Source organism: Gigantopelta aegis, chromosome 3 (assembly GCF_016097555.1).
Source record: "Gigantopelta aegis isolate Gae_Host chromosome 3, Gae_host_genome, whole genome shotgun sequence".
NCBI classification, from domain to species: Eukaryota; Metazoa; Mollusca; class Gastropoda; order Neomphalida; family Peltospiridae; genus Gigantopelta; species Gigantopelta aegis.
In genome coordinates, this window is record NC_054701.1 from 46447892 (window position 1) to 46475421 (window position 27530).

Below are 27530 nucleotides of genomic sequence, written 5' to 3' on the forward strand. Positions count from 1 at the left end.
AATACATATAAGCTTTGGCCACCTCGGCATTGTTGTGGTTAATTAATGTTGTTACATCACAATTACATACTTGTCTCAATGTCTAAAAAATAAAATCTAGCTATATATGAGTATTAGATTATGTACAAAAAAGGTTAAAAGTAAAGTTTGTTTTATTTAACGACGCCACTAGAGCACACTGATTTTATGTACAAAAAACAAACATTTGATGCATTTATAGTTACTGTGCATCAGTTGTTTTTACTACTTGGCCAACACATTACTTTTAAAAAATTAATCAGAAAAATCCTACCCACTATTAATATTGTAAGTTTCAAGGATTTTTGTTTGCATATATTCTATACAGAACAACAAAAGAACTGTGAATATTTTAAAATGTATTTTGTTCATGATAAAATTAATTCAGTTATTACTGTCAAAATGGGCTTAAAATATTCACATGGCATTAATTTTAATGGGATCCAAAATTAATAAATTTAAATAAATTAATTGATTTTTTACCAACAAAACTTCAATTAATTTTATATACTTTTAACTTAGGTGGTTTCAGTAGAAACAATTCTTTTAAATTTTTATATCAAATAAATTTAAAAAAATTAAAAATAATAATATTTGCATATCTTTTGTTGTTCAGTTTATCTTTCTAGTATTCCTGTGCTATTTGTAATATTTTAAAATTACACAGCTTTTGAAACCTGAACAGGAATAGGTATCAAAATGCATCATTTTAAAACTCTTCCTGGGAAGAGCATCAAGCCCCATTAGTCATTACAAATTTACTTCCCTCAGAAAAACCCTATTGTTATTTGTTGTAATGACCACTGTTACCATAGCAATGACTCATACATGTATCTATTTCCTACACAAGTGAACAGTAAGTTCAAAATTTTGTCACACTTATAAAATGGTGCACTGTCAATTTATTATTCAGTTAAAAAGAAAAAAGTTTGTTTTGTTTAATGACACCACTAGAGCACATTGATTTATTGGATGTCAAACATTTGGTAATTTCGACATAGTCTTAGAGAGGAAATCCGTTACATTTTTTTCCATTAGTAGCAAGGGATCTTTTATATGCACCATCCAACAGACAGGATAACACATACCACGGCCTTTGATATATCAGTTGTGGTACACTGGCTAGAAATAGCCCAATGGGCCCTTTGACTTATTAATGAGACACTGCTAAGTTATTGTTCATTAGGTGCTATTATGTAGTTTTAATAAGTCTATATTTCACAGTAGGCCTAAATGCTTATGATTTACAAAAATTCACCTTAAAACAACATGTTTAAATAAAAATAAATTATTTTCCTTTTTTCTCTTTTTTTTTTTTTTTTTATAAAGTTATGGGCTGCCAATTTTTACTGAGGGCTACTAGATTTTATAACTGAAAAAACCTAATGTCAAGACCTGTAAGTAGAAAAGTGGCATGTCTGATGTATCAATACTCGCAACACTACCAAGTGTAAATGTGCCTTGAAGAAATACTTGACATTGGCAACATTTTATGCAAAAAACAAAAAGAAAACAAACAAATATTACCAAACTTGGCATTCAAGTTGTACTACTGAGACAAAAATAAATTTTAACAGACAGATTACATGATGATATAAACATTTTTTTTTAAATAAGTCAATTTTAAAATGGGCTATAAAAATGAGACACATGAAATTCAACCATCTGTTGAGGAATAAATACGATAACACAAATATGTTCATAGTTAGCCAAAGTTATATGCATAAATAATATGAATATATCACAAATATACTGTTCCAAATACATAACCAATTGTTTATATAAATGAACTGTTTATATAAATGAACGTAACAGTTGATCTTTGTGTTAAAGTGTTATGGAACGCATTTTATAAAACCATTTTTGTGAAGTATTTCCATTATCTTACATCCAAATACATGCAAACCACTAACCTCAAAAAACTAAATAACTACAGAAACAGTTTTGTTTCATTAGTAAATCTTGTGAAAATGACTCGGTTTCAAAACCGTTTGAATGGAACAGCCTTTTTTTATTTCTCCAATTTTTTTTTTTTTCAAAGGCATATTATTATTATTTTATTCTTAAATATATGAATCTTCTTTCCTTGAATATATACATTAGACATTTCATGTGCAACTGCAATTTTTTTTTTTTTTAAATTTATATGGTAGTTATTTTCATGTTTATATCCAACTAAGGTTCAAGTTTGCTGTCCTGGACACATACCTCAGTTATCTGGACTGTCTGTCCAGGACAGTGGGTTAGTTATGATTTTTAACAAGAAAGAAAGATAAAGAAAACAGTGTACAGAGGTAGCAGACTTCACAACCTAACAAATAGTGCATAAATAAAAAAACTGGAGGATGAAAAGATTATTGATTATAAAAATAGAACACAGCATAAAACAATTGATACAAATTTTGGAATAGATATTTTGAATACCAGTATTGAATATTTTGAATACCGGTAGTAAATGTTCACATTTGCATGTGCAATTTGTTACTTTGGTAATTATTATGTACATGATCTGAATAAAATAATTTCACTCTTCAAATACCAATTTTAGAAGGAGTTGTATTTTTATCACATATCACAATTCAAAATCACTTCAATTCTATTCCTGATATCACAAACTACAATATTTAAATGTATTATCATAAGCAAATATTAAACACAAGTTTACATGTATGAACACTTCTGTTAATCAGGTATCAATGAAAAATATGAAATATGCACAAATGTTGTTAGTATCAGTCTATTAAAAAAAAGGTAAAAAAGAAATGTTTTATTTAACAACACATTTTATTTACGGTTATATGGCGTCAGACATATGGTTAAGGACCATACAGATACTGAGAGAGGAAACCCGCTGTCGCCACTTTATGGGCTACTCTTTTCAATTAACAGCAAGGGATCTTTTATATGCACCATCCCACAGACAGGGTAGTACATACCACGCCCTTTGTTATTCCAGTTGTGGTGCACTGGCTGGAACAAGAAGTAGCGCAATAGTGTCACTGATGGGGATCAATCTCACACTGACCGCATATCGAGTGAGCGCTGTACCACTGGGCTACGTCTCGCCCCCTATCAGTCTATTAAGTAAAACAAATAAAATCATGATTAAGATGTTATTCAGATGAAACCATTTTGAAGCATGAACAGAGGGTCTTGTTTTTGTCCCATCCGCAACACTCTGTTTGTTGCAAATAATTTTATAAAACTAAAACAGTGTCTGAAACTTGTGTAATGTTGCAACTACAGTATCCCTAGGCCCAGTGCTGCATATACACAGCTTTTGGTCGTGGGCTCCCACCTCGTATCATTTAATTAAGACGTCACTTTCAGATAGACGTTAGTGGTTAGTGAGAGAGAAGTCGACTTGAAAGTCTTATACCTCCACACTGAGCTGTGAATTCACAATGGAATGAAGCTGTTAATAGGATACAGGTCCAGCACCTACTAGCGTAGCACCTACTAGCGTTAAACATGATCGCTTAACTACTTAGGCACCAAGTGAGATATCAAACATGTCTGGCCTGAAGTATAAATCACTAGATTCAGGGCTTCTAGAATTTGTTTTTAATTCACTAGCCATGGGATCAGTGATTTTTTAAATTTACTAACCATGATTAAACATTTACTAGCCCTACCTTACTTTTAAGTTAATACAATTTTACTAAATAATAGTAATAATCAGATATGTCATCTAAAGAGGGAGACAGAGCTTAAAAACACTAACATTGGGGGTTGGGGTGGGGTCAGGATATTAATATTTACAAAATAGACTTAACTGCAACATTTGTCAAAAAAAATCACTAGCCGTCGGGCATGTCAATAGTAGTTATTTACTAGCCCAACATTGAATATCACTAGCCATGGGAGTGGGGCTACCATAATCTAGAAGCCCTGCTAGATTAATAGCACAGTACTGGTATCTTTTGATTTCATATCCACCAAAAAATTGAAAGTGGTTACTATCTGCAACTGCCTTTCATCATTTTGCTTTATTTGTTAATGTGATGCTCGTTGTTATAATGTGTGGAAGTGGACATCTAGAATCGTACTGTTTTAAAAAGACATGTTTTGGCAGTAAGGCCAAAAAATAAATTTAGACCAAAGTTCCAGAATTGATACGGAAATGCGACCTTTTTTTTTTTTTTTTTTTTTTTAAAGCATAGATTGCACAGAAAAGGTGGGTATATTTGATACCGAAATAAGGGACATATTTAAATTGAAATCAGAATGCATGTTCTAGTTCATGCACGATGGCATTTTGCCTCCAAATGCGGTTTTACAACACAGCAAGAAAAGCCTGGCAAAAATTGAAATCATACCATGAGAAATTTAAAAAACACAAATGTTGATGTGCAAGGGTCAAAATCGATGTGAGCACTGACCAGGGCCCCATTCCATGAAGCTATCTTAGCCCTAAAATTACCTTAAGCGCATAGCTACCCTATGCACTTAAGTTGATAGGGCCAAGATCACTTAGTGGAATGGGAGCCTGACCAGAAATTTATTTTGTTTGGCCTAACAATAAATATATTAACACATATCACATCAGATATTATACATTGGATCACAACCTGACCAGTTGTAAAAACTCTTAAAAGTTAGACTTAATATGTGGAGACTAGACTTAATATGTGGAGACTTCCAACATTATAGAAACACCATACAAACTGAATGCAGCAATTCAGACTGGACCCTGTTTTATGAAGCGATCGTATCACTAATATCAATAATATCATTTTAAGTGCATAATTACCTGATGCATTTACATGTATGGCGATCTTAGTGTGAAGAGTAAAATCGTGTCATGGAATGGGGCCTTGGACTTTAAAAATTATATAATAAACACCAGCCCCAATTGACTGGACTACTGGAATAAGAATTATCCAGGATACAATCTGCTTCGTCGAATAGGGCATTAGACTTTTAAAATTCTACAATAATCACCAGCCCCAATTACCAACTGACTGGAATCTGAATTATCCAGGATATGATCTGCTTCATGGAATAGGGCTTTGGACTTTTATAAATTCTATAATAAACACCAGCCCCAATTGTCAATTGACTGGACTACTGGAATCAGAAAGTATCCAGGATACAGTCACAGTCAAATATCATCAGCACTATGACCAGTGAATAAGAAAACCAAAACTAGAATCATCAGATCATATAACTGGAATAAGAGTCATTCCACTGTGATCGATCAATCAACACAGACCAGAACACACCGATAGAACAAGGACCACCGTCACGATCAGTTAATCAACTGAGACCAGGGCCCATGCTTATAAATTGAGTCCAGACTCAATCTCTAATGACGTCACATGCATACACTTTGTGTGGCGTTGTCATGGCATTACTGTCTCAGACTCTGTTAGAGTCTTGAGTCTAGACTCTAAAAGTATAAGCACCATGCAGGCCTGAACAGGAACAAAGATAACCTTTACTTTGTCAGGGCTAGTTCTGACACTCGACAAATTCACCAATTGCAAATTTCAAAAACAATTGGCGAATTTTATTTTAATTTGTTTGTTTAAACAAAATCCATACTAGAGACTAGTTTCACAAAATAGTTTAAGCATAACATAAATCTACACTTAAAAACACTTTTTATAATATGAACAGTACAAAAATAAATAATTTCACATCCATATAAATAATTTTCTTTCACCTCTAATATGATCCATCTTTCAGTTTGATGTAATAAACATAAATTTATTGGCTGAAATTAAAAATACTATTTTCATCTTGCAACTACACACACCTTTACAATGCTTAAACAGCAGCATTTAGAGGAAAACAGGCATCATAAATCCAGCACATGAAATTGGTTTCACAATTATTAGTACACATTACACTGGAACACGGATCACCATTATTACAACTGAATCAACACCAGTCTTTGACTTTGTCTCTGCTTATAAAACCATTTCAGTCTGGCATCACAACATCAATATAGTTTATTGAATTCAAGCACAATTAAAACTGCATACAATCTGTATGACATTTGAGCCTAGTTTACATTAAGTCAAGACCGTGAGAACAAAACTAAACACTTAATTAAATTGTGTAAGGATCATAGAGTAATAAATGTGTTGTCTTGTTTGAATGCCATGTAGCATCGTTATGGTAGCCATGAAGCATCGTTATGGGAGCCATGTAGCATCGTTATGGGAGCCATGTAGCATCGTTATGGGAGCCATGTAGCATCGTTATGGGAGCCATGTAGCATCGTTATGGTAGCCATGAAGCATCGTTATGGGAGCCATGTAGCATCGTTATGGGAGCCATGTAGCATCGTTATGGGAGCCATGTAGCATCGTTATGGTAGCCATGAAGCATCGTTATGGGAGCCATGTAGATCGTTATGGGAGCCATGTAGCATCGTTATGGGAGCCATGTAGCATCGTTATGGGAGCCATGTAGCATCGTTATGGGAGCCATGTAGCATCGTTATGGGAGCCATGTAGCATCGTTATGGGAGCCATGTAGCATCGTTATGGGAGCCATGTAGCATCGTTATGGGAGCCATGTAGCATCGTTATGGTAGCCATGAAGCATCGTTATGGGAGCCATGTAGATCGTTATGGGAGCCATGTAGCATCGTTATGGGAGCCATGTAGCATCGTTATGGGAGCCATGTAGCATCGTTATGGGAGCCATGTAGCATTGTTATGGGAGCCATGTAGCATCGTTATGGGAGCCATGTAGCATCGTTATGGGAGCCATGTAGCATCGTTATGGTAGCCATGAAGCATCGTTATGGGAGCCATGTAGATCGTTATGGGAGCCATGTAGCATCGTTATGGGAGCCATGTAGCATCGTTATGGGAGCCATGTAGCATCGTTATGGGAGCCATGTAGCATCGTTATGGGAGCCATGTAGCATCGTTATGGGAGCCATGTAGCATCGTTATGGGAGCCATGTAGCATCGTTATGGGAGCCATGAAGCATCGTTATGGGAGCCATGTAGCATCGTTATGGGAGCCATGTAGCATCGTTATGGGAGCCATGTAGCATCGTTATGGGAGCCATGTAGCATCGTTATGGGAGCCATGTAGCATCGTTATGGGAGCCATGTAGCATCGTTATGGGAGCCATGTAGCATCGTTATGGGAGCCATGTAGCATCGTTATGGGAGCCATGTAGCATCGTTATGAGGGCCATGTAGCATCGTTATGGTAGCCATGTAGCATTGTTATGGGAGCCATGTAGCATTGTTATGGCCGCCATGTAGCATTGTTATGGGAGCCATGTAGCATTGTTATGGGAGCCATGTAGCATTGTTATGGCTGCCATGTAGCATTGTTATGGCCGCCATGTAGCATTGTTATGGGAGTCATGTAGCATTGTTATGGTAGCCATGCAGCATGGTACAGGCCATATAACACTGTTGTGGTTGCCATGTAGCCTCTCTGAATTCACACCACTTCTGTATAGTTCACAATACAAAACAACCCAGAGCATTAATAGTTGCATCATTGTTTACCTACCATATTCATAGTTTATGGTGCAACAGAGTATTAAGCAACACTAATTATAGTATGTGTGTATACATTTGCATGGACATAAATAATCAAAGTATGTGTTAAAACATCACAACAACGTCTCTGTTTTTAAACGCAAATTTCATATCCAATAGTATTATGAGATTAACATAGGCCTCACCTTTTCACACATATATTTGAGCAAGAACACTGACACCAGTTTAAATGTACAGAAGACAAGTCAGTTTGTAGTTGAGCTCCATTTTTGTTTTAGTTGTACAAGATTGATCAACATATAACAGTAAACAAAAATTGCATAACATCACTTGACTATGTTTTGTGACTTTAATACTAATTTCTGATCATCATTGCTCTACAGTTTTTATATAAGAATAGTTTGTAATTTTTGTGTGAATTTATCGATGTATAACAGTCACAAATAGGATAAAATTGCATTGCGTACATAAATAAATTCATCAAAAAATTACAAACACTTTTTATAAATATAAACAACACAGCTTATTTAGTCAAAAATACACATACGGGTAAATCAGTTTTTGACGTCCTTTCCACAAGCTGTTTTACGTAATGACTTCTTTTCTTCTTCTTTTTTTGGTTTATTGAAGGACAACATTCAGTTTTTTAGTCACATTGTCCATTCAGAATACAGTAACTCGTAAAACAGTGGAAAAACACGACACCCCAACATTCAAGAAACCATGCATCTGTCCCAAACCCACCCTTTACCTCACGCTGTCTTTTCAGCAGATTTTTTCTTTCTTTTCTTAGCAGGACATATTTCTATTTGTCTGCTATTTATTAAAAAACCAAAAAAAAAACCCATCGGGTCATATTTTACTTCCTATTTCAAGCCCTGCGTTGGTTGATTTGGAAAAAACCAGCACAACCGTATGTCCTCAGTTAAGTCCTTCCATGAGTCCACGTCCATTTGGTACTGGAGCAGACGGATTCCTCAGGGATTCGCTTCGAAGAACTTTCGGCCGTTCGGGGTCTTTTTCCAGACAGAATAATTTTGCCACGACAATGAACAGGAGGAGCCCAACGAACTCCACACCACCTAGGAAGTAGAAGTAGTAGTCGAGATGGCAGTCGTTTTTTTGAGTGTACGTGCTGGTGGCGTTCTTGCACGATATACGGCAGTTTATGTTGCCCGCGTCGAAGCTGTGGAACCAGACACCTATGTTGTTGAAGGTCATGATGATGGCCGTGCCCAGGAAACTGCCAATACCGGAGAAGAAGTAGAAGAGCCCCATTATGATTCCCTTCATGGAATTCGGGGACACGGAGCAAGCAAACTGCAGACCTGGAACAGAAGAAAAATAAGTACCGGCAATGGTTTTTATTAATTAATGTGTAAAGTATGAACAGTTATAGTTTGTTCGACAGGGAACGCCTTTATTCATACTATGGAAATTACTACAAGTTATTTATTTCTAAACCGACTGTTTTCTATAATTCTCCCCACAGGCAACGCCTTTTTTCATATCATGGAATTTACTACAAGTTATTTATTTCTAAACCGATTGTTTTTTATAATTCTCCCCACAGGCAACGCCTTTTTTCATACTATGGAATTTACTACAAGTAGTACAAGTTATTTATTTCTAAACCGAATGTTTTCTGCAATTCTTCCCACAAGGAACACCTTTTTTCATACAATGGAATTTACTACAAGTTATTTATTTCTGAGCCAATTGTTTTGTAACTTCTAAAGCACTTTTACTTTTCTTCTTATGTCAAAACAAACTGAAATTATTTACCAAAAAACCCAACATTTTTGTAGGAGAATGGTACGGACTACAGGGCTGAATTTATGACGTGTTTTATCCTTAGTCACATGTAACGTTCCTAAACAGCCATGTGCATTTAATATCAATAAATGCAATTGTCTGACCATGAGCATTCATGTCTTATTTTGTCTGTTTTTATGACTTAAATACACATATCGAAAATAATGCATGATGATCATCATTTAATTTTTTTTTTTAGCTCCTAGTGACCATAATGCCGAAATCCATAAACCAGGGTGTGCAATGTATTTTAAGATATGAGACAGCTTGTTCAAAGTGGGTGGCTGTGTCTAGTGAGTGACCTTGTTCAAAGTGGGTGGCTGTGTCTAGTGAGTGACAATGGATTAATGGTTTTGTTATCAGTGTTGGAGAGGGATTTAGCTCAGTCGGTTGAGCGCTCACCTGAGGTGCTTGTGTCGCAGAATCAAACCACCTCAGTGGATCCATTCAACTGACTGGGTTTTTCTCGTTCCAACCAATGCACCACAACTGGTCAAAGGCTGTGGTATGTGCTTTCCTGTCTGTGGAAAATTGCATATAAAAGATCCTTTGCTGCATTGGGAAAAGTATAGCAGGTTTCCTCAGAATTACCAAATGTTTGACATCCAATAGCCGATGATAAAACAATGTGCTCTAGTGGTGTCGTTAAACAAAAACAAACTTTTGTTCTCAGTGATTAGTGAGAAAGGATATGGCCTCACATCTCCCTACTAAGCATGGCTAGCTCTGGGCGTGCAGACAATTTCGCCAAATTAGACATGAAACTTCAAAAATTGCACAAACCCACCATTATTTTTTCCAACACTGTATGAATTACAACATGAAATTATTTCGCCAAATTAAAATAAAATTTGCCATCTGTGTTTAAAATTCGCAAATGGCCAATTTGGCTAGTGGCAGAGCTAGTCCTGCTAATGAGCTATTACAACTGACTGTACAACTCACAACCCAGTACTGAGGTGCAAACCCAGTACCTTCATTTAGCCGACATCAGTGGTTCAAATCCCGTCAAAGCTGGCTAACACATTCATTCATCTTTCTCATCTATCACCCTCTGCCTGTCATTCTCGTTATCTTAATATTAAAAAAACTTTCCTATTAGACACTAGAGTCACTATATATACAATGGACATAATTCCCTTTGCACTGGTTGTGAAATTAGGTTAACACCAGTTGTCAATCTTTACCTTCATCTGTATGTTGGCCACGTTTTACAAATAGTTTTGCTTCAAATAAATTGCTATTAGTGTATCGGCCATCAAAAAGACAGCTGGAAACAAGAGCCCAGGACAGGAGACTCTGGGGAGCGGTTGTCGATGGCCTATGCCCCAGGAAGGACAATGGGCATTAGTAAGTAAGTAAGTAAGTAAGTTTATCATATAATATCTTACATATTCAGTGCAATCAAAGTATGTGATATTTTTCAGATCACACATACTTTAAGAATTTGATAACTTTGCAAATTAGATGTAAATTATTCGAGGTCATGGCACTAGGTTTATTAACATTTAAGCAAATGTACTAGGGTGACACTCCATAATTGGCGTATGCATTCATAGTCATCAAATAAAAACATTTCAATAGCAGTTTTACACTGAAAGCTGTCCAGCATTCAGAAAACAAAAAACGTTAATCCTAGTTTATGTTGATATAAGGACATCCAAAATGATCTGATTCAAGTTTGACGTCATTTCCATTCAAAATGAAACCGCGCCACATATTATTAATTCATTTGAATATCTAGTAATGGTGGACTGGAATTAAAGATGCATGAACAGTTCACAAAAACATGTTGTATTAAGCTTGAAATTATATGATAAAGAGTTTATTATCCTTGTGTTTTTCGGTATCGTCAATATCATACATTAGAAATAATGTATAAGAGGCTCGCTTAATACAATTTTTATTCCTAATATATATTGACGATACTGTAATACACTCTATGTATCAGTATTTGCTGTATAATTTAGGAGTTTACTGAGGGGGTACTTTTCATGTGCATATTTTCCACCAATGTTAAAATAGATCGACTGATGGTTGCTGGATCAAGACAGGGTTTTAACATGCTTATATTCAGTCTCTGACTTGTGTGTATAACTGCTTAACAATTAAGTCCCGTGACTCTGGTATATGTATGTAGTTGACCGACCTGCAACACTTGTGAAGACTTCACTGATGCCGATGAGAATGTACTGCGGTATCTGCCAGAGGATACTCAAATCCGCTGCTTCGTAATCTGAAATACCTGAGAGAGGGGAAAAAACACATGTCTTTATAATTTATTCATCAAATCAGGTCTGAGTTCTGAAACAAGTGTTTATTGAAATTATAACACATACAACTGAAAGTCTTTATTGTAAATTCGTCTCCAAACAAATCTTACAAATACAGTTGAATCCCGTTGGCTCGAACCCTGTCGGTGCCTTAGAAAGTGTTCGACCCATCGGATAATTCGACCTAACCATTTGGCTGAAACATCGTTCTTTTTCGTGCTTATATCCAATTAAGGTTCAAGCACTCTGTCCTGGGCACACACCTCAGCTATCTGGGCTGTCTATCCAGGACATGGCATTACAAAATCCTTGCTAGCTTCGGGTCTTACTGGTGCATGTGTTTAATGTTAAATAAATGTGACAAGATGAGAACCTTAAATGAATAAAATGAATGAGATTGATTTATAAGTTCTATGAAAACTGTGTTGGTCAGGAAAGTAAAGAAATCTTACATGTTTAACCCATTAGGTGTCAAACACATAGAGCGATTGTGTCACCTTGTCTGGTGTGATAAGTTAAAATGTTAAAGTTTGGGTTTTTTCACAACACCACTAGGGCACATTGATTAACTAATCATCAGCTATTGGATGTCAAACATTTGGTCATTCTGACATGTAGTCATCAGAGGAAACCTGCTACATTTTTCCTAATGCAGAAAGGGATCTTTTATATGCACTTTCCCACACAGGACAGCACACCCCACGACCAATGACCAGTTGTGGTCAGGAAAGAAAGAAAATCTTATATGCTTAACATATTAGGTGTCAAACATGTGGGGCAATTGTGACACCTGGTCTGGTGTAATAGGAAACCTGCCCCATAGTCGGCCGATGGGCGCGTTACATGGCATTACAAAATCCTTGCTAACTTCGGGTCTTACTGGTGCATGTGTTTAATGTTAAATAAATGTGACAAGATGGGAACCTTAAATTGTTAGTGGGTGTTTGCGCGGTACTGAACACATCCCAGCCAGCTGATACCCAAGAAGCTACTCTATTAAATAAACAGCAAATTGGCTTTATTCAACACATTTCCATAACGGCCAGTGTTTCTGCCAGCAGGGTAAAAGGGTAAAATTATGTACCCAAAATAAATCCTTTTTTCCTTCTTTTTTTTTTGCACCATACAGTCCATATCAGTCTCACACTTTGGGGTTTTAAGTCTTCAACAAAGACTTGGAGAAAAACTATGTCCTTTGTTGAAACAACACATTCTCTTGAACAAAAATACAAAGTGAAAAGATGTCCATGATGTGCAACTGGGACACGAAAACGTGCCAAAACAGCTCCAAGTGTAAACATTAGACAAAACGGAATCTAGCGTTGAGTGAAACCGCACCAAAATCTATGACTAAAATGGAAACAAGGTTTTTTTTTATGTCTTCACACACACATCCCCCCCCCCCCCCCCCACACCCACAATAAATTAATTAATTAAAAATGTTTATAATTATGCTTATGTCTTCCTGGAGTGCTTAATACATTATCAGTAGTAATTTCATTACATGAATCCATAATTAAGTACGAGTAGCTGTAGGTTTCATAAGATCAACTTTGTATATTTGTGAAAAATATTGTAGTAATAAATGTAATTTATAGATTCTCTATCATTTGTTTATATGTGAAATGTATTTTATCTTGATGGGCCAGGATTGTTTTTTTTCTTCATAAAAAACCCCAAGTAAAATGAAACTAATGACACAAATACAATGTATTGATGCTGTAAACCTTTTTGTTGTTATTTTTATGATGTTATTAGGTTATCGGACATCTAAATAAAATATGTACGCGCTATGAATGGGAGGGGTTGACTATCACACGCAAAGAGTGTATGGGAGGGAGGGGGTTCATGACAAATGTACCAGTGTAACCAGTCTGGGTTAGGGTAAAATAAAAAATAAAAATGAAGTTTGTTTAAAATGTTAAATAATTGTATTTCGGCGTAGACCTGCACATGAGTAGTTATGAATGGTTCCTGTTTATTATATGCAATAATAAGAATATGTTTAAAAGGTAGGCTATCGTTTTAACCATACTGAGCCAATACTTTGAGGTATGTTTTTGCCAAGTCGGTTATTTTCGCCAATGAAAATGGTTTGTTTTTTGTAGTGGTTCCATTTTAACCTGATCCCATTGGCTAAATTTCAGCCAACCGTTTGTGGCTTACGTTTGCTAGATTTGGAGGTTTTTGGAGGGTGGGGGGGGGTTGTACTCGACACGTGAAACCGAATGATGAAGGCAAGTTTACAAATTTCCTGCTGACTGTTACATTTGTCATTCATTCTCCTACAAAACATGGAAAATATCACCATGAGCTGGCCTGGATTTCAAACTCCAAATACTGGGAAATTGCTTCTCCATTTTTTTGAGGGGAGGGCCCCATGACACCTTTCCCAATAAGGCGTGATCACAAACTCATAACTATGTACCCAAATAATTTTTTCTGGCAGAAACCCTGACAGCCATGACATCAGGGGTGCAGAAAATACTCACCCGCTCGCCAAATTCTGAACGAGGAGTTAAAAAATGCAACAACCAGTCCGATGGGCGATCTGTTTTTTTCTGACCGATTGTAATTTTATTTATTTATTTTATTATTTTGCATTGAATCCGTGGCTCCGTGTCAGCCATGCCAGAATTTCAAAGTTAACCATTCAAACAAACGGTTCATATATTGTTGTGAATTTCGTCGTCATTCTGAATTGTATTGCCAATAGACTACTTCGGCGTTCCGAACTGCACAAGCATGACATTCCGGAAATGGGTTATAGCGAAAAAGGAACCATGCCAAAACGGTCCTAAATGAAGACGGAACCAAACTGAACAAAATGGAACTTAGCATTGGCTCAAACTGCACTAAAATGTATGGCTATATAGATTAAACAGAAGCAAAAATTAAATGTATGGCTAAAACAGCATTACAAACATGCACTGTTTACATTATTCAATATTTAATAGTGGACGTTCGGACCAAATAGCCTATTATCAGGTTGTAACATCATAACACCGTTTTCGTCAACTGATACATTGAAATGCTGTTATAGCTAAAAAATATTAAAACCCAACCCTACCCACCGACCCTGCGTGTGTGTGTGGCTGTGTGTGTGTGCGTGTGTCTGTGGCTGTGTGTGCGTGTGTATGTGTCTGTGTGTGGGCGTGTGTGTGTGGCGTGTGTCTGTGTCTGTATCTGTGTGTGTCCATGTCTGTGGGTGTGGGTGGGTGTGTCTGTGCATGTGTGTTTGTGTCCATGTCCGTATGTCTGTGTGTGTGTGTGTTTGTCTGAGATAATGGTACGTACATACATCTATCTCTTTAAAAATGACTTGTGATTTTGGTCGTTTTAGTCAGTTAATTTCTACTTCACCTGCTAAATCTAATATATGGACTATTTTTCTACTTCACCTGCTAAATCTAATATATGGACTATTTTTCTACTTCACCTGCTAAATCTAATATATGGACTATTTTTCTACTTCACCTGCTAAATCTAATATATGGACTATTTAGTCTATTTTTCTCTTTCTGCAGAACACTGTTTTGAGCCCAGGGCCTGTGCTTATAAAACTATGTGAGTCCAGACTCAATCTCTAATGACGTCATACGCATGCAATTTGTACCGTGTTGTCATGACGTTAGTGTCAAAGTCTTGAATCTAAAACCTAAACGTTTTATAAGCACCAGGCCAGGGGCCTAATTTACTAAACTCTCACAACTTTGCGATCTCGCAGTGCAATGCTAAAAGACTTGCAAAGAGGATGCTTTGTTGTCTGGCAGAGCCTAAGAGACCTTTGTGAGTTAGGCCCCTGGGCTGCACTTTTTTGTCAAATTGAATCTGAAATGGTTCAACTAATACAGTAACTGTATTTAAACTCTTGTCTTACCTATATGCTGATTAATTGAAGCATTTGTGCACTGTTTATTGCCAGAATGCGGCCAGAATGCTTTCAGTCGGAAGTGCTCTACCACGCCCGCTGCCAGCATGGCCGCTATCGCAAACACCATTCCTAAACCAATCCTTTTGGTCATGGAAAACGGATAGCCTGCCTTAGCCATTCTCGGGTAGATCACACGATCAAACAATGGCAGAAGTAGAATCAGAACAATGACATCGAATAAAGAAAACCAGGCAGGAACGATCTGAACAAAAGGAACAGAATTTAAAATTGGGGTGTGCAGAGAGGAATTATTTTGTGTACAGCAAAACCTTTTTGAAACCGGACCCTCTGTAAACTGGAATTACCTCAATTCCTTCAAAGCCAGATGTTTTTCAAGGTCCCTTTAACAGAACCTCTCTAAACCAGATACCTCTAAAAAAAAATATTTTTACTTAGTCCCATGGATGTCCGGTTTAGAGGTGTTTCACAGGATATGGATTTTTATCCTTGTCAATCAAGAATGTTCAGTAAACAATAAATCCAAGTAACAAAATGTCTTATCTACCATAAACGGGTTTGATGTAAAAATAAATATTAATTAAAAAATATATATATTTGTCATGTAATATTATGATTAATCTAAATCTATTTAAAAAATAACATGCATTCAGAAACCACTGCTAAAGCGATACATGTCCTCTACCAGGTTGTGATGTAGATCTTCATTTTCCCCCATTTGATACTAAACCCATTTTTACACAATTTCATGTAAATGTGTGGTAACCAGGCTAATGTGTACAAACCTGGGGTTTTTCTTCGTGATTTTTGTCACTCGTTTCATTCATGAACAGGAGTTTCATGTGCAGACCTTGCACCAGGAATGTGGTTTGCATCTGAAAACAAATGATGACATATGAGGTGAGAAGTACAGAGAAGCCCTCAAAACCAGGGGCCTAATTCACAAAACTCTCTTAGGCTATGCTGGACCACAAAGCATCCTCTTTGCAAGTCTTTTAGCATTGCACTGCGAGATCGCAAAGATGCGAGAGTTTAGCGAATTAGGTCCCAGACACTTAGTAAATTGGAATTCCCTGAAAACTGGACATGTTCGTTTTCACTTTTTAAATATTAGTACAGAACAGAACCTTTCTAAACGGAAAACTCCTTAAAACCAGACTCTGTACTTGGTACTGAGGGTGTCCAGTTTTAAGGGTTTACACAGTAGTACAAACTAACACTATGCTGATCAAGGCAGGATGATCCCGTCAATATTTTAAAGCAAAACAAAAACCCTCTAAATTTCAACTGGAATTATTATACAATGCCTTTAGAGCACTAAGCAGCTTCAGTAGCCATACCAGTGGTAGGTCATTCATTCTGTGTCAATTCACCCAATGGTATAAACCCCACACCCTTTGATTTTCCAGGAACTGTTTTGGTAGGGGTCAAGGTAACTTGACTGGTTTTTATTTTAATGTGGGGGGCAAGGTAACTCGACTAGTTTTTATTTTAATGTGGTGAAGTACTGGAATAATATAGCTTCTTTTTTTATTAATGACATCATTTTGCATCTCCTGACAATAACAGTAAACTGGGTGCATGACATTTCTATTTTCAGAACGCTGGAAAGGATCCAATGAAAAATTTCTATTAAAATATTTTTGTTTGAAAATTACAAATACATCTGTCTTGTGTTTGAAAAGAAAAACGTGTACCGTAATTAAAAAAAAAACTGTACTACTTGGATCATTTTCTCTTTTATGAGTACTTAACCGGACCTCAACCATACAGGTTAAGTTGAAAAGAAATATAGATTGGAATTAAAATTACAGTAAAATATGTAATATTTATTGTGTAAGAACCCAAAACAAGGGTGCGAAATGTGCCTGTTGTTAACCATAGCAAATACTGGCATAGAAAGCTGGGGGGGGGGGGGGGGGGGGGGGAGGGAGGGAGGGAGACAAGATGGGTACCAAGTACTGCTATAATGAACTACCATGGTCCCTTCCGGCTTGTTGTAAGAGCACTCTACTTTACTCTGTGTGTGTGTGTGTGTCACAAGTGTCGTGTGATGGGTTCTGGAGCAGTGTTTTACCTGGAAGTAGACGATCCAGTATGGAATGAGGACCGCGAACACACACAGGATTTTCTTCAGTTTCTTCACATCCTCCACCAGAGTGTCGTGGAACGCTCCCCCGTACATGTGCTTGGCATTGTCGAGGAACGTCACACGAGTATTGTGTGGTCCCGAATCATCTACACATTCAACAGGACTAAAACAGAAACACAGTTCAAGTTAAAAGTTGGTTTGATGTTGAACAACATCACAAGAGCAAACTGATTTATTAATCAGTGAATGTCAAACATATAGTTTTAGAGGTAAATTTTGTGTTTATTAGTAGCAAGTTATCTTTTATATGCACTTTCCCAGAGACAGGACATCACATACCACGGCCTTTGATATACCAGTCATGGGACACTGGTTGGGATGGGAAAATGAAAGAAATCCCCAATCAGATAATGGGTCTACCAAGGGAGTTTGATACAATCAAAGAACCTCAGGTAAACAATCAAAGAACATCAGGTAAGTATTCAGTCAACCGAGGGAGTTTGATGCAATCAAAGAACATCAGGTAAGTATTCAGTCAACCGAGGGAGTTTGATACAATCAAAGAACCTCAGGTAAGTATTCAGTCCACTGAGGGAGATTGATGCAATCAAAGAACATCAGGTAAGTATTCAGTCAACCGAGGGAGTTTGATGCAATCAAAGAACCTCAGCTAAGTATTCAGTCAACCGAGGGAGTTTGATGCAATCAAAGAACATCAGGTAAGTATTCAGTCAACCGAGGGAGTTTGATGCAATCAAAGAACCTCAGGTAAGTATTCAGTCAACCGAGGGAGTTTGATCCAATCAAAGAACCTCAGGTAAGTATTCAGTCTACCGAGGGAGTTTGATGCAATCAAAGAACATCAGGTAAGTATTCAGTCTACCGAGGGAGTTTGATGCAATCAAAGAACATCAGGTAAGTATTCAGTCTACCGAGGGAGTTTGATGCAATCAAAGAACATCAGGTAAGTATTCAGTCTACCGAGGGAATGAATGAATGAATGAATGTTTAACGACACCCCAGCACGAAAAATACATCGGCTATTGGGTGTCAAACTATGGTAATGGAAACAAACAAGGTGATGATCAACATCAATAGAAAAATTCAAGATATAAATAAAAACAGTGTAAAGAACTGTGCAAAAATACAAATACAAATATCACAGACAGATACTGACTTTTATTCTAAACTTCAATTTGTGCTGTATTGGCCATTCTCGAAGAGAATGTTACACCCCTGCACCACGGTGAGGTTACAGCACACGCAGGGGTCTACCGAGGGAGTTTGATGCAATCAAAGAACCTCAGGTAAGTATTCAGTCTACCGAGGGAGTTTGATGCAATCAAAGAACATCAGGTAAGTATTCAGTCAACCGAGGGAGTTTGATGCAATCAAAGAACATCAGGTAAGTATTCAGTCTACCGAGGGAGTTTGATGCAATCAAAGAACATCAGGTAAGTATTCAGTCAACCGAGGGAGTTCGATGCAATCAAAGAACATCAGGTAAGTATTCAATCAACCGAGGGAGTTTGATGCAATCAAAGAACATCTGGTAAGTATTCAGTCAACCGAGGGAGTTTGATGCAATCAAAGAACATCTGGTAAGTATTCAGTCAACTGAGGGAGTTTGATACAATCAAAGAACCTCAGGTAAACAATCAAAGAACCTCAGGTAAGCATTCAGTCCACTGAGGGAGTTTGATACAATCAAAGAACCTCAGGTAAGCATTCAGTCCACTGAGGGAGTTTGATACAATCAAAGAACCTCAGGTAAGCATTCAGTCCACTGAGGGAGTTTGATACAATCAAAGAACCTCAGGTAAACAATCAAAGAACCTCAGGTAAGTATTCAGTCAACCGAGGGAGTTTGATACAATCAAAGAACATCAGGTAAGTATTCAGTCAACCGAGGGAGTTTGATACAATCAAAGAACCTCAGGTATTCAGTCAACCGAGTTAGATCCCACCCAGGCTCCAACACAGTCAGTTTTATCGACTCAGCAGGGAGGTATTATGGTCATTACGCTGACTGACCTACCTACCTACCTACTTACCTCCCTGCCTCCCTACCTTCTAAAAACACCCAGTTAGGGATCATTTATATATAATATCTCAAAGGCTTGCCCAGTACATACCATACTGTACTGGTTAGGATGGGGAGAAATCCAAAGTCTATCAATGCCATTAGATCCTGCGGCCTGTCACACCACAATCAATTGCTATACCACTAAGCTATTGCCTACCTGTTGAAAAACACTGAAACACAGATCTGTTGAAAAACACTGAAACACAGATCTGTTGAAAAACACTGAAACAGATCTGTTGAAAAACACTGAAACACAGATCTGTTGAAAAACACTGAAACACAGATCTGTTGAAAAACACTGAAACACAGATCTGTTGAAAAACACTGAAACACAGATCTGTTGAAAAACACTGAAACACAGATCTGTTGAAAGGAAAGGAAAGTAAATACCTACCTTTGTTGATCGGCTTCAGTTATTTGGTATTTTCTTGACCTCATTCGCCGTTTGTTCCGACAAGCCTCACGGATAATGCGAAAGATGTTGGTCAGTACACTGCCTGATGGAGGCTTCTTGATGAATACAAAAGCCCCTGGTAGTAAAAAGAATTAGAAGTTAAAAAGGGTGGGATTTTTTGGCTTAATGACACCAATAGATTAATTAAGCAGGTCAGGTGAGCGCTACCAAGTCAGCTTAGCTAAATCCTGTCCCCTGGTAGTATAGGAAGGAAATGGTTTATTCAACGATGCACTCAACACATTTTATTTACAGTTATATGGTATCGGACATATGGTTAAGGACCACACAGATATTGAGGGAGGAAACCTGCTGTCGCCACTCCATGGGCTACTCTTTTCGATTAGCAGCAAGGGATCTTTTATATGCACAAATCACATAGACGGGACAGCACATACCACGGCCTTTGATGTACCAGTCGTGGTGCACTGGCTGGAGTGAGAAATCAATCCCAAACTGACCGCGCATCAAGCAAGTTCTTTACCACTGGGCTACATCTCGCCCCTTGGTAGTATAAAGAAACATCAACAAAGTCAATATTGTGTCAGTCTTGTAGAACTGTAAATATTTCTTTTTTCATCAATTCAAAGTTAAACTTTGTTGTGTAACGACACCACTAGAGCACATTGATTAATTAATCATCGGTTATTGGATGTCAAACATTTGGTAATTCTGACAGTCATCAGAGGAAACCCGCTACATTTTTCTTAATGCAGTAGCAAGGGTTCTTTTATATGTACTTTCCCACAGACAGGAAAGCATATACCACAGTCTTTGTCCAGTTGTGGTGCACTGTGGTTGGAATGAGAGAAAAAACCCAATTAGTTGAATGGATACATCAATTCAATGTCGGTCAACTTTCTAGTGATATCATCTAATCAATTTATTATATCCAAATATTCTGTTTTCACTTATGTATTATAAAAACATATTTGTCTTCTAAAGCAAACCTCAGGATTTAAAATTTTACCACTAGAGCACATGAATCACAATTGGTTACTGAATGTCAAACATATGGGCCTGTGCTTATAAAACTTAAAGTCTAGACTTTAATAAAGTCCAGACTTTAACATAATGCTATTTGAATGGCGTTGCCATGACGTTAAAGTCTGGACTTTATTAAAGTCTAGACTTTAAGTTTTATAAGCACGAGCCATGTAATTGTGTCAAATAGTCTTCAGTAAAAACCTGTTAATTTTTCCATCTACAGCAAGGGATCTTTCATTCCCTACAAAAAAGACAGCACATACCACAGCCTTCGATATACCAGTATGATGACAATGGTGGGCAGAAAAAAATCTGAGAATTGGTTCTGGGGTGGGGTTTTAGCTCAATTGGTTGAGTACTTGCCCGAGGTGTTTGCATCACAGGATCGAACCACAGCGGTGGATCCATTGAACTGATTGAGTTTTTCTTGTTCCAACCAGTGCACCACAACTGGTCAATGGTGTGTCCATTTTTGTCTGTTGAAAAGTGCATATACGGGGTAAACAATCTCTTGCTGCTAAAGGAAAAAAAAGGTAGCAGGTTTTTTCTGATGTCTACATGTGAGAATTACCAAATGTTTTACATCCAACAGCCAATGATTAATTAATCAATGTGCTCTAGTGGTGTCATTATACAAAACAAACAAAATTTAACTTCAGCATTAATAAAATGATATTCATCACAATAAATAAATCATGCACAGCAGGGGTGGGGAAAAGCTCTTTTTTCCCGGTCTGGGACCGATTCTCGATCTCTGAGACCGAAATTATTTTTTAAAAACGCGCGTTTGCCGGTCCCACTTTTGTTATTCTTGTCAGTCCGAAGCACCTGTCCATTTCTATTATTGGAACAAATTCCTATCGGTCAAGTGGACCGACCAGCCCAGACATCGGTATCTCGTGCATGATTTAAAATAATAAATAAATAGTGGTTAATATGGCTGGTGTTTCAGACGTTTGTGATTTTAATGTCTGCCTAAGTATATCGCCAGTCACTGAAGTCGGACCTACAGTGCTGAGTAGTGTCAATCGACTGTCACTAGGCTAGACATTTGTCAAAGTCACTGAGTCGGTCAAGAGATTACACATACATTAACGATAGCACCATTCTTGGTTTAGAGAGCCATCAAGGTATTGCACTCCAATTGAAACAAAGGACCCGGAATTTGCAACTGGTTACAATCAACACCTGTCAAAACCTGTGTACGGAGCTCTGTCGGGTCGAGTGTCCTAGTCCGAAGCAAGAGGCTTTTGTGCAATACAAACTGCTTAAAATAGCATAAAATATAATGAAATAATCTATAAATGTATTTATTGTTGACTGTTCAATGTAGTGTATCCAATAATTATAAAGGATTTTAAAATTAACAAAAGGTTTCCACCTTTTTTTTTTTAACAAGTGGGAGTAAGCAGAACAGCTACATGTACTGTTATCTCAAGAGCCAGTGGAGGTCAAATTTCATCCAATCAGTGATGACGTTATTACTCTCTTTGTCTAAACATGTGCTAGCTCAGGCTGTCAAACGCTTCAACGGTGCCATCTTTTATTAATTTTCAAGATACAGTACGGAATACTCGTACTTTTTTTTACATATATGGGAATTAAAATTCATAACTTTTATTCCTTTTTTATATTATTTATTCTATTATGTAAAATATATACAATTTGTGGGGGTTTTCACTGATCATATGTGATTATTATTATTTATTTATTTTTATGTTTTCATGTTTATCGTTTCGCATTCATGATTCAAGATAAAACTATACAAATATCACTATGATTTAAAAAAAAATATTTGGCAAATATCGTTTAAAAAAAATAAAATAATAATAATCCCCCCCCCCCCCCCCCCCCCCGGTAGTGATGACATCGAGTGGGACCGATTGACAATTTTATTTTTTGTCACCCCTGATGCACAGTAGACTCACCAAAAAGAAAAATACATCCGCCAGCAGCAAGACAGGCACAAGCTGCAAGGTAGCCGTCGAAGAAGGTGATTTGTTGCTGCACCCATGTGATGGCCGACAAACTGATAAACGCTCCCAGGTTGATGCACCAGTAATACCAGTTGAAAAATCCCAGAGTGGCTTGGTGGCCTTCTACAGCTACCTTAGTAAATGAAGGGAAAAAGAAGACATATATTTATAACTATTATTAGGCAAAATCGTGTATCCAGGTCTTCTAGATTATGGTAGCCCAACTCCCATGGCTAGTGATATTCAATGTTGGGCTAGTAAATAATTACTATCACCATGCCTGATGGCTAGTGAAAAAACAATTGGTTAAATGCTACATTTAAGTCCATTTGGTAAATGTGAAATTCCTGTCCACCCCCACCCTCCAATCAAAGGGTTTTTAAGCTCCATCTTCCTCTTTAGGTAACATTATTACTATTAGTAAAATCATATTTACTTAAAGTTAATTTTCAATCGTGACTAGTAAAGTTTTAAAATCATTGACCCCGTGGCTAGAAGATTTTTATGAAAATTCTACAAGCCCTGGATTGTTTTAATTAAAATTATAAAGCCATTTGTAAATTATATAATGAAAAATATAACTTTTAAGTTTTCAGGCAATTTTCAGTGCTTACTTAGACCTTGTATCGTCATTTTAAAGTCAAATAAAAGGAAAGAAATGCTTATTTTAGAATATGTCCACAGCTTTTCTTTAGTTTGATGTTCAAATATATATGGTTACAGACCCTAGTTTTTAAACACTACAGCAAATGTTTCACTGAAATCAGACATCACTTGATATTTATTGTTTAGATTATCCATTTCCATACATTATAAGTGTTTTAGGTGATCCTAATATTTCCAATACCACAAAATGCATTTTTTTTTTTTTTTAAATATAAAAAATGCACATACATCTTCAGAGAAGTAATGGTAGAAGTACTACTGGACACAAGCCTTATTTTATTTTTAAAAGAGTATTTCTCTGTTTTAACGTATCAGACTCTCTTTTTATTCCATACACCTTACAATGGTGATTAACCAAACTCAGTGTCCATTTATACGAGTTGTAACTAGGGTCTGTGACTTTAAAGGTTGTCCTATTGTCCGAACCAAATTGTTAACAACTACGAAAAATTACTCTCCTACCTTTAATTGCCATTAGATTTCTTCCAAAGTTTGTCCAGACAGAAATCGCAAAAAAACCACTACAAGTATACAGATTCCCCACCCGAGACTGCAATGATGTCGCCGATATCGTCTTTGCTGAGATTGCATACGGAAAAATATATGCAGTTTTCTGCCGTCTGCCATGGTTTTTTTTTTATGGAATGCTCTTCAAGAGGGGTGAAAGCCTCCAAAGTATGTGACACAATTAATATGAAATCAATTATCTCTAGTGGTATCATTAAAAAAATAATAATAATAATAATAATAATAATATGATGTCATCGCGTTTGCTTTTATATCATAACATGTTATGACGTTGTTAGATTAAGTCCTATCCTTTCACCCCTCTTGAAGAATATTCCATAAAAAGTCAAAATGGCAGCTGATACAAAATTACATGCTTTTTTCCCTATGCGCTCTCAGCGAAGTCGATATAGGTGACATAGTTATCATCTGGTATGTGGAATCTGTGTCATTGTAATGGTTTTTTCAAGATTTCTGTCTGGACAGACTTTGGAGGAAACCTAACGGCAATTAAAGGTAGGAGAGTAATTTTTCGTAGTTGTTAACAATTTGGTTCGGACAATAGAGCACATTGGTTTATTAATCATAGACTATTTGATGTCAAACATTTGATAATTCTGGCAGACATCTGCGGAACTTTGATACATGCTTTCATAATTAAACATAAAGGGAAATTTGCTATACACTTTTCCAGAAAGGTAAGCACATACCGGTACTATGTGGCCCTTAATATATATACTAAATGAGGCAGGAGAAAAACAAATATAGAACGAGTACACCAAACTACATAAGGCCGCGGAAAAAAGATCTCTAGTCAGACCAAAATTTACGAATTAATGTGTCGATGCATGTTTAATTTTATTTTTTAAGCATGGATTGCATAGAAAAGGTTGGTATATTTAGTTTTTTATGTTGTCCTCGTCTGCCTTGGTTCATCCTCAATGACCATGCATGGTGCCCCCTCCTTTGCCTTGGTACCCTAAATATTTTCTTAAACAGTAGCACGTGGGGTTCTGTACAACCCACAGGTTACTCTTACAAAAATCGACATCATATTACAAGACTTTTTTTGTTTAAAGTTGACGTATGAGGTCAAAATCGAGCTGACCAGAGACCAGAAATTTATTTTGTTTGGCATACAAATTCAAGCAAACATGCATCGTATTATCCATGTACCTGATCAGCACCAAAGGGTGCCATGCTCGCTTTGGCTGATCCTGTTCCAATTCCTATTATTAAAAAAACTAGGAATATCAACCAGGCACAGTTTTCATCAAACGGGTTCCTATCAGGATCACTGATGGGGGTGTCATTTTGAGATGTGGTGTTCATCATGCCGGGGGCATGACACATTGCTGGTATCTTCTTTTTATCACTTTGTGGCAGGGATAACAAGGGTAGCATCACATACCCAATGATGTACACAGTCAGTGACAGAACAATGGTCTTAAACCGTCCAAGTATGGAGTCTGCCAGCCAACCTCCAAATAAAGAAGTGATGTAAGTGACACTAAAGAAGAAAAACGTGACAGTCACTGCGTGAAACGATTCCCAATTAAATGGTTCTTTATTCAAGAATAATACTAGATTTCCAACTATTCCATAGAAGGCGATGCGTTCTAGAACCACAAACAGTAAAATCGCCCCGGCAGCTAAACGCACAGAGCACGTATTACGGGTGGAACTGTGAGTGTGACTATTATGACCATGACGACTTCTTGGTCTTCCGTTTTCATTTTGCACTCGAGATAAAAGAGGACTTCTTTCGTGCCTTCCCTGGGCATCCATCTTCGCTAGTGTCTTAAAAATGTCTCTCAAAACAAAAACAGTCGTACATTCTCTCTAAAGTTATATTTAAAGCTTTGGTCTCGGATAGGCTACCAAAAAAACGTAAACATTTCCTCTTCCTGGTTAAAGACAAACTTATTGTCACGTGAATGCGTTGATCACATGATGCGGAAGTAGTTCTATCAAACGCGAACTGGGACTGACATACGGACAAAAATGAATGAATGAATGTTTAAGGTTGCACTATACCAATTAATTTCCGGCTGGGTCGAAGTTCGAGGTGGACCGGACTTTTGATAGAGAAGTTAACACCACAAGTCCTGTGATTGGTTATAAATGTGAGTGTGTTGGTTGTAAAAAAAAATGAGTTTCATCTGGGCTAAAAATGTATGCAATTTTATTTGATGTAGTACCACCGTGTCAAGTAGCCTTGTGCTTGGAACATGTATGGGGTACCTGTAAAAAAAAGTACTAAAATTTTGTGCGAAACTAGGGGTGTTGCAGAAACATCTGGTTATACCGAAAATGAGCCATGAAAGGTACCATTTTCTGCAGTTAATACTTTGAGGTTGGGGTTGTAGTACTGATATTTATGGGTCACAGTTTGGTTGATATATTGCATATAGTGTTTTTAAACGCAGACGTTAACATGGTCGCCTATGGGATTTGAATTGGTATAGTCCAACCTTAACGATACCCCAGTACGAAAAATACATCGGCTATTGGGTGTCAAACTATGGTAATGCCAACAAATAAAGTGATGATCAACATCAATATAAGAATTCAAGATTTAAATAAAAACTGTGTAAAGAACTGTACAAAAAAAAAAAAAAAACCCACTTGGGCGTACATAGGATTTTGAAAAGGGGGGTTCCAAAATAGATTGCAGAGATATTGGGCATATATTTCTATGTTGAGTAAATATAATAATGTCAGATATCAATGTCAGATATATTAAATTTAAAAAAAGAAGCGATTTCAGGGGGGTTCGGTCGAACCCATCGACCCCCCCCCCCCCCATGTACGCCCATGAAACAAACAAACAAAAAACACCTAAATAATGTGAAGTGTGTACAGCAATGATCTTCTACAGGTGGAATTTTTTAATTACATGTATTATTATTTATTCTCTATTAAGAAATTAAAAGATATTAATGTTTGTGAAAGTATTGCGTATTGTCTACACAATAATAATTTAAATATTTGAATACCCCAAGCAGGAGAAAAACTGAATCATAGTCATGACGGTCCCAGTACAAAACGTTACGGCACTAACAATAATTGGTCAAAACGGCCCTCAAAAAGTCAAAATGGCCAAAGTGTAAAAGTCAAAACGGCCCCTAAGAAAAGTCAAAACGGCCAAAGTGTAAAAGCCAAAGGCTCGAGAAGGACAACATCAGTTCACTCGTGCAAGATACACGATATTACCTCGTAGCTCGTTATGCTGGTATGACCAGTGGCCTGACCCAGGGTAGAGTTAATGTTATGGAGTAAA

At 37.0% G+C, this 27530-nt stretch overlaps 1 protein-coding gene across 1 annotated transcript; it reads right to left on the reverse strand.

The window, feature by feature from the left end:
* Nucleotides 1–5664: 5664 nt before the first annotated feature.
* On the reverse strand, nucleotides 5665–26172 carry LOC121368123 (solute carrier family 15 member 4-like). The gene is made up of 8 exons (XM_041492698.1): nucleotides 25424–26172; nucleotides 23027–23207; nucleotides 20052–20187; nucleotides 17557–17734; nucleotides 16265–16354; nucleotides 15468–15723; nucleotides 11464–11559; nucleotides 5665–8827 (listed from the first exon to the last, which is right to left on the reverse strand). Exons 1-8 carry the CDS (start codon nucleotides 26033–26035, stop codon nucleotides 8421–8423), a joined length of 1956 nt encoding a protein of 651 aa, XP_041348632.1. The 5' UTR covers nucleotides 26036–26172; the 3' UTR covers nucleotides 5665–8420.
* Between the last annotated feature and the right edge of the window lie 1358 nt (nucleotides 26173–27530).

Bases quoted from the DNA above. Each gene is read 5' to 3' on its own strand.
- LOC121368123 (XM_041492698.1), bottom strand. From the start codon at position 26,035: ATGGATGCCCAGGGAAGGCACGAAAGAAGTCCTCTTTTATCTCGAGTG. The intron at 17,735-20,051 runs GTAGGTATTTAC...TTTCTGTTTTAG, and splicing joins ACTGAAGCCGATCAACAAAG to TCCTGTTGAATGTGTAGATG. The intron at 8,828-11,463 runs GTCGGTCAACTA...CTTCTGTTCCAG, and splicing joins AGTCTTCACAAGTGTTGCAG to GTCTGCAGTTTGCTTGCTCC.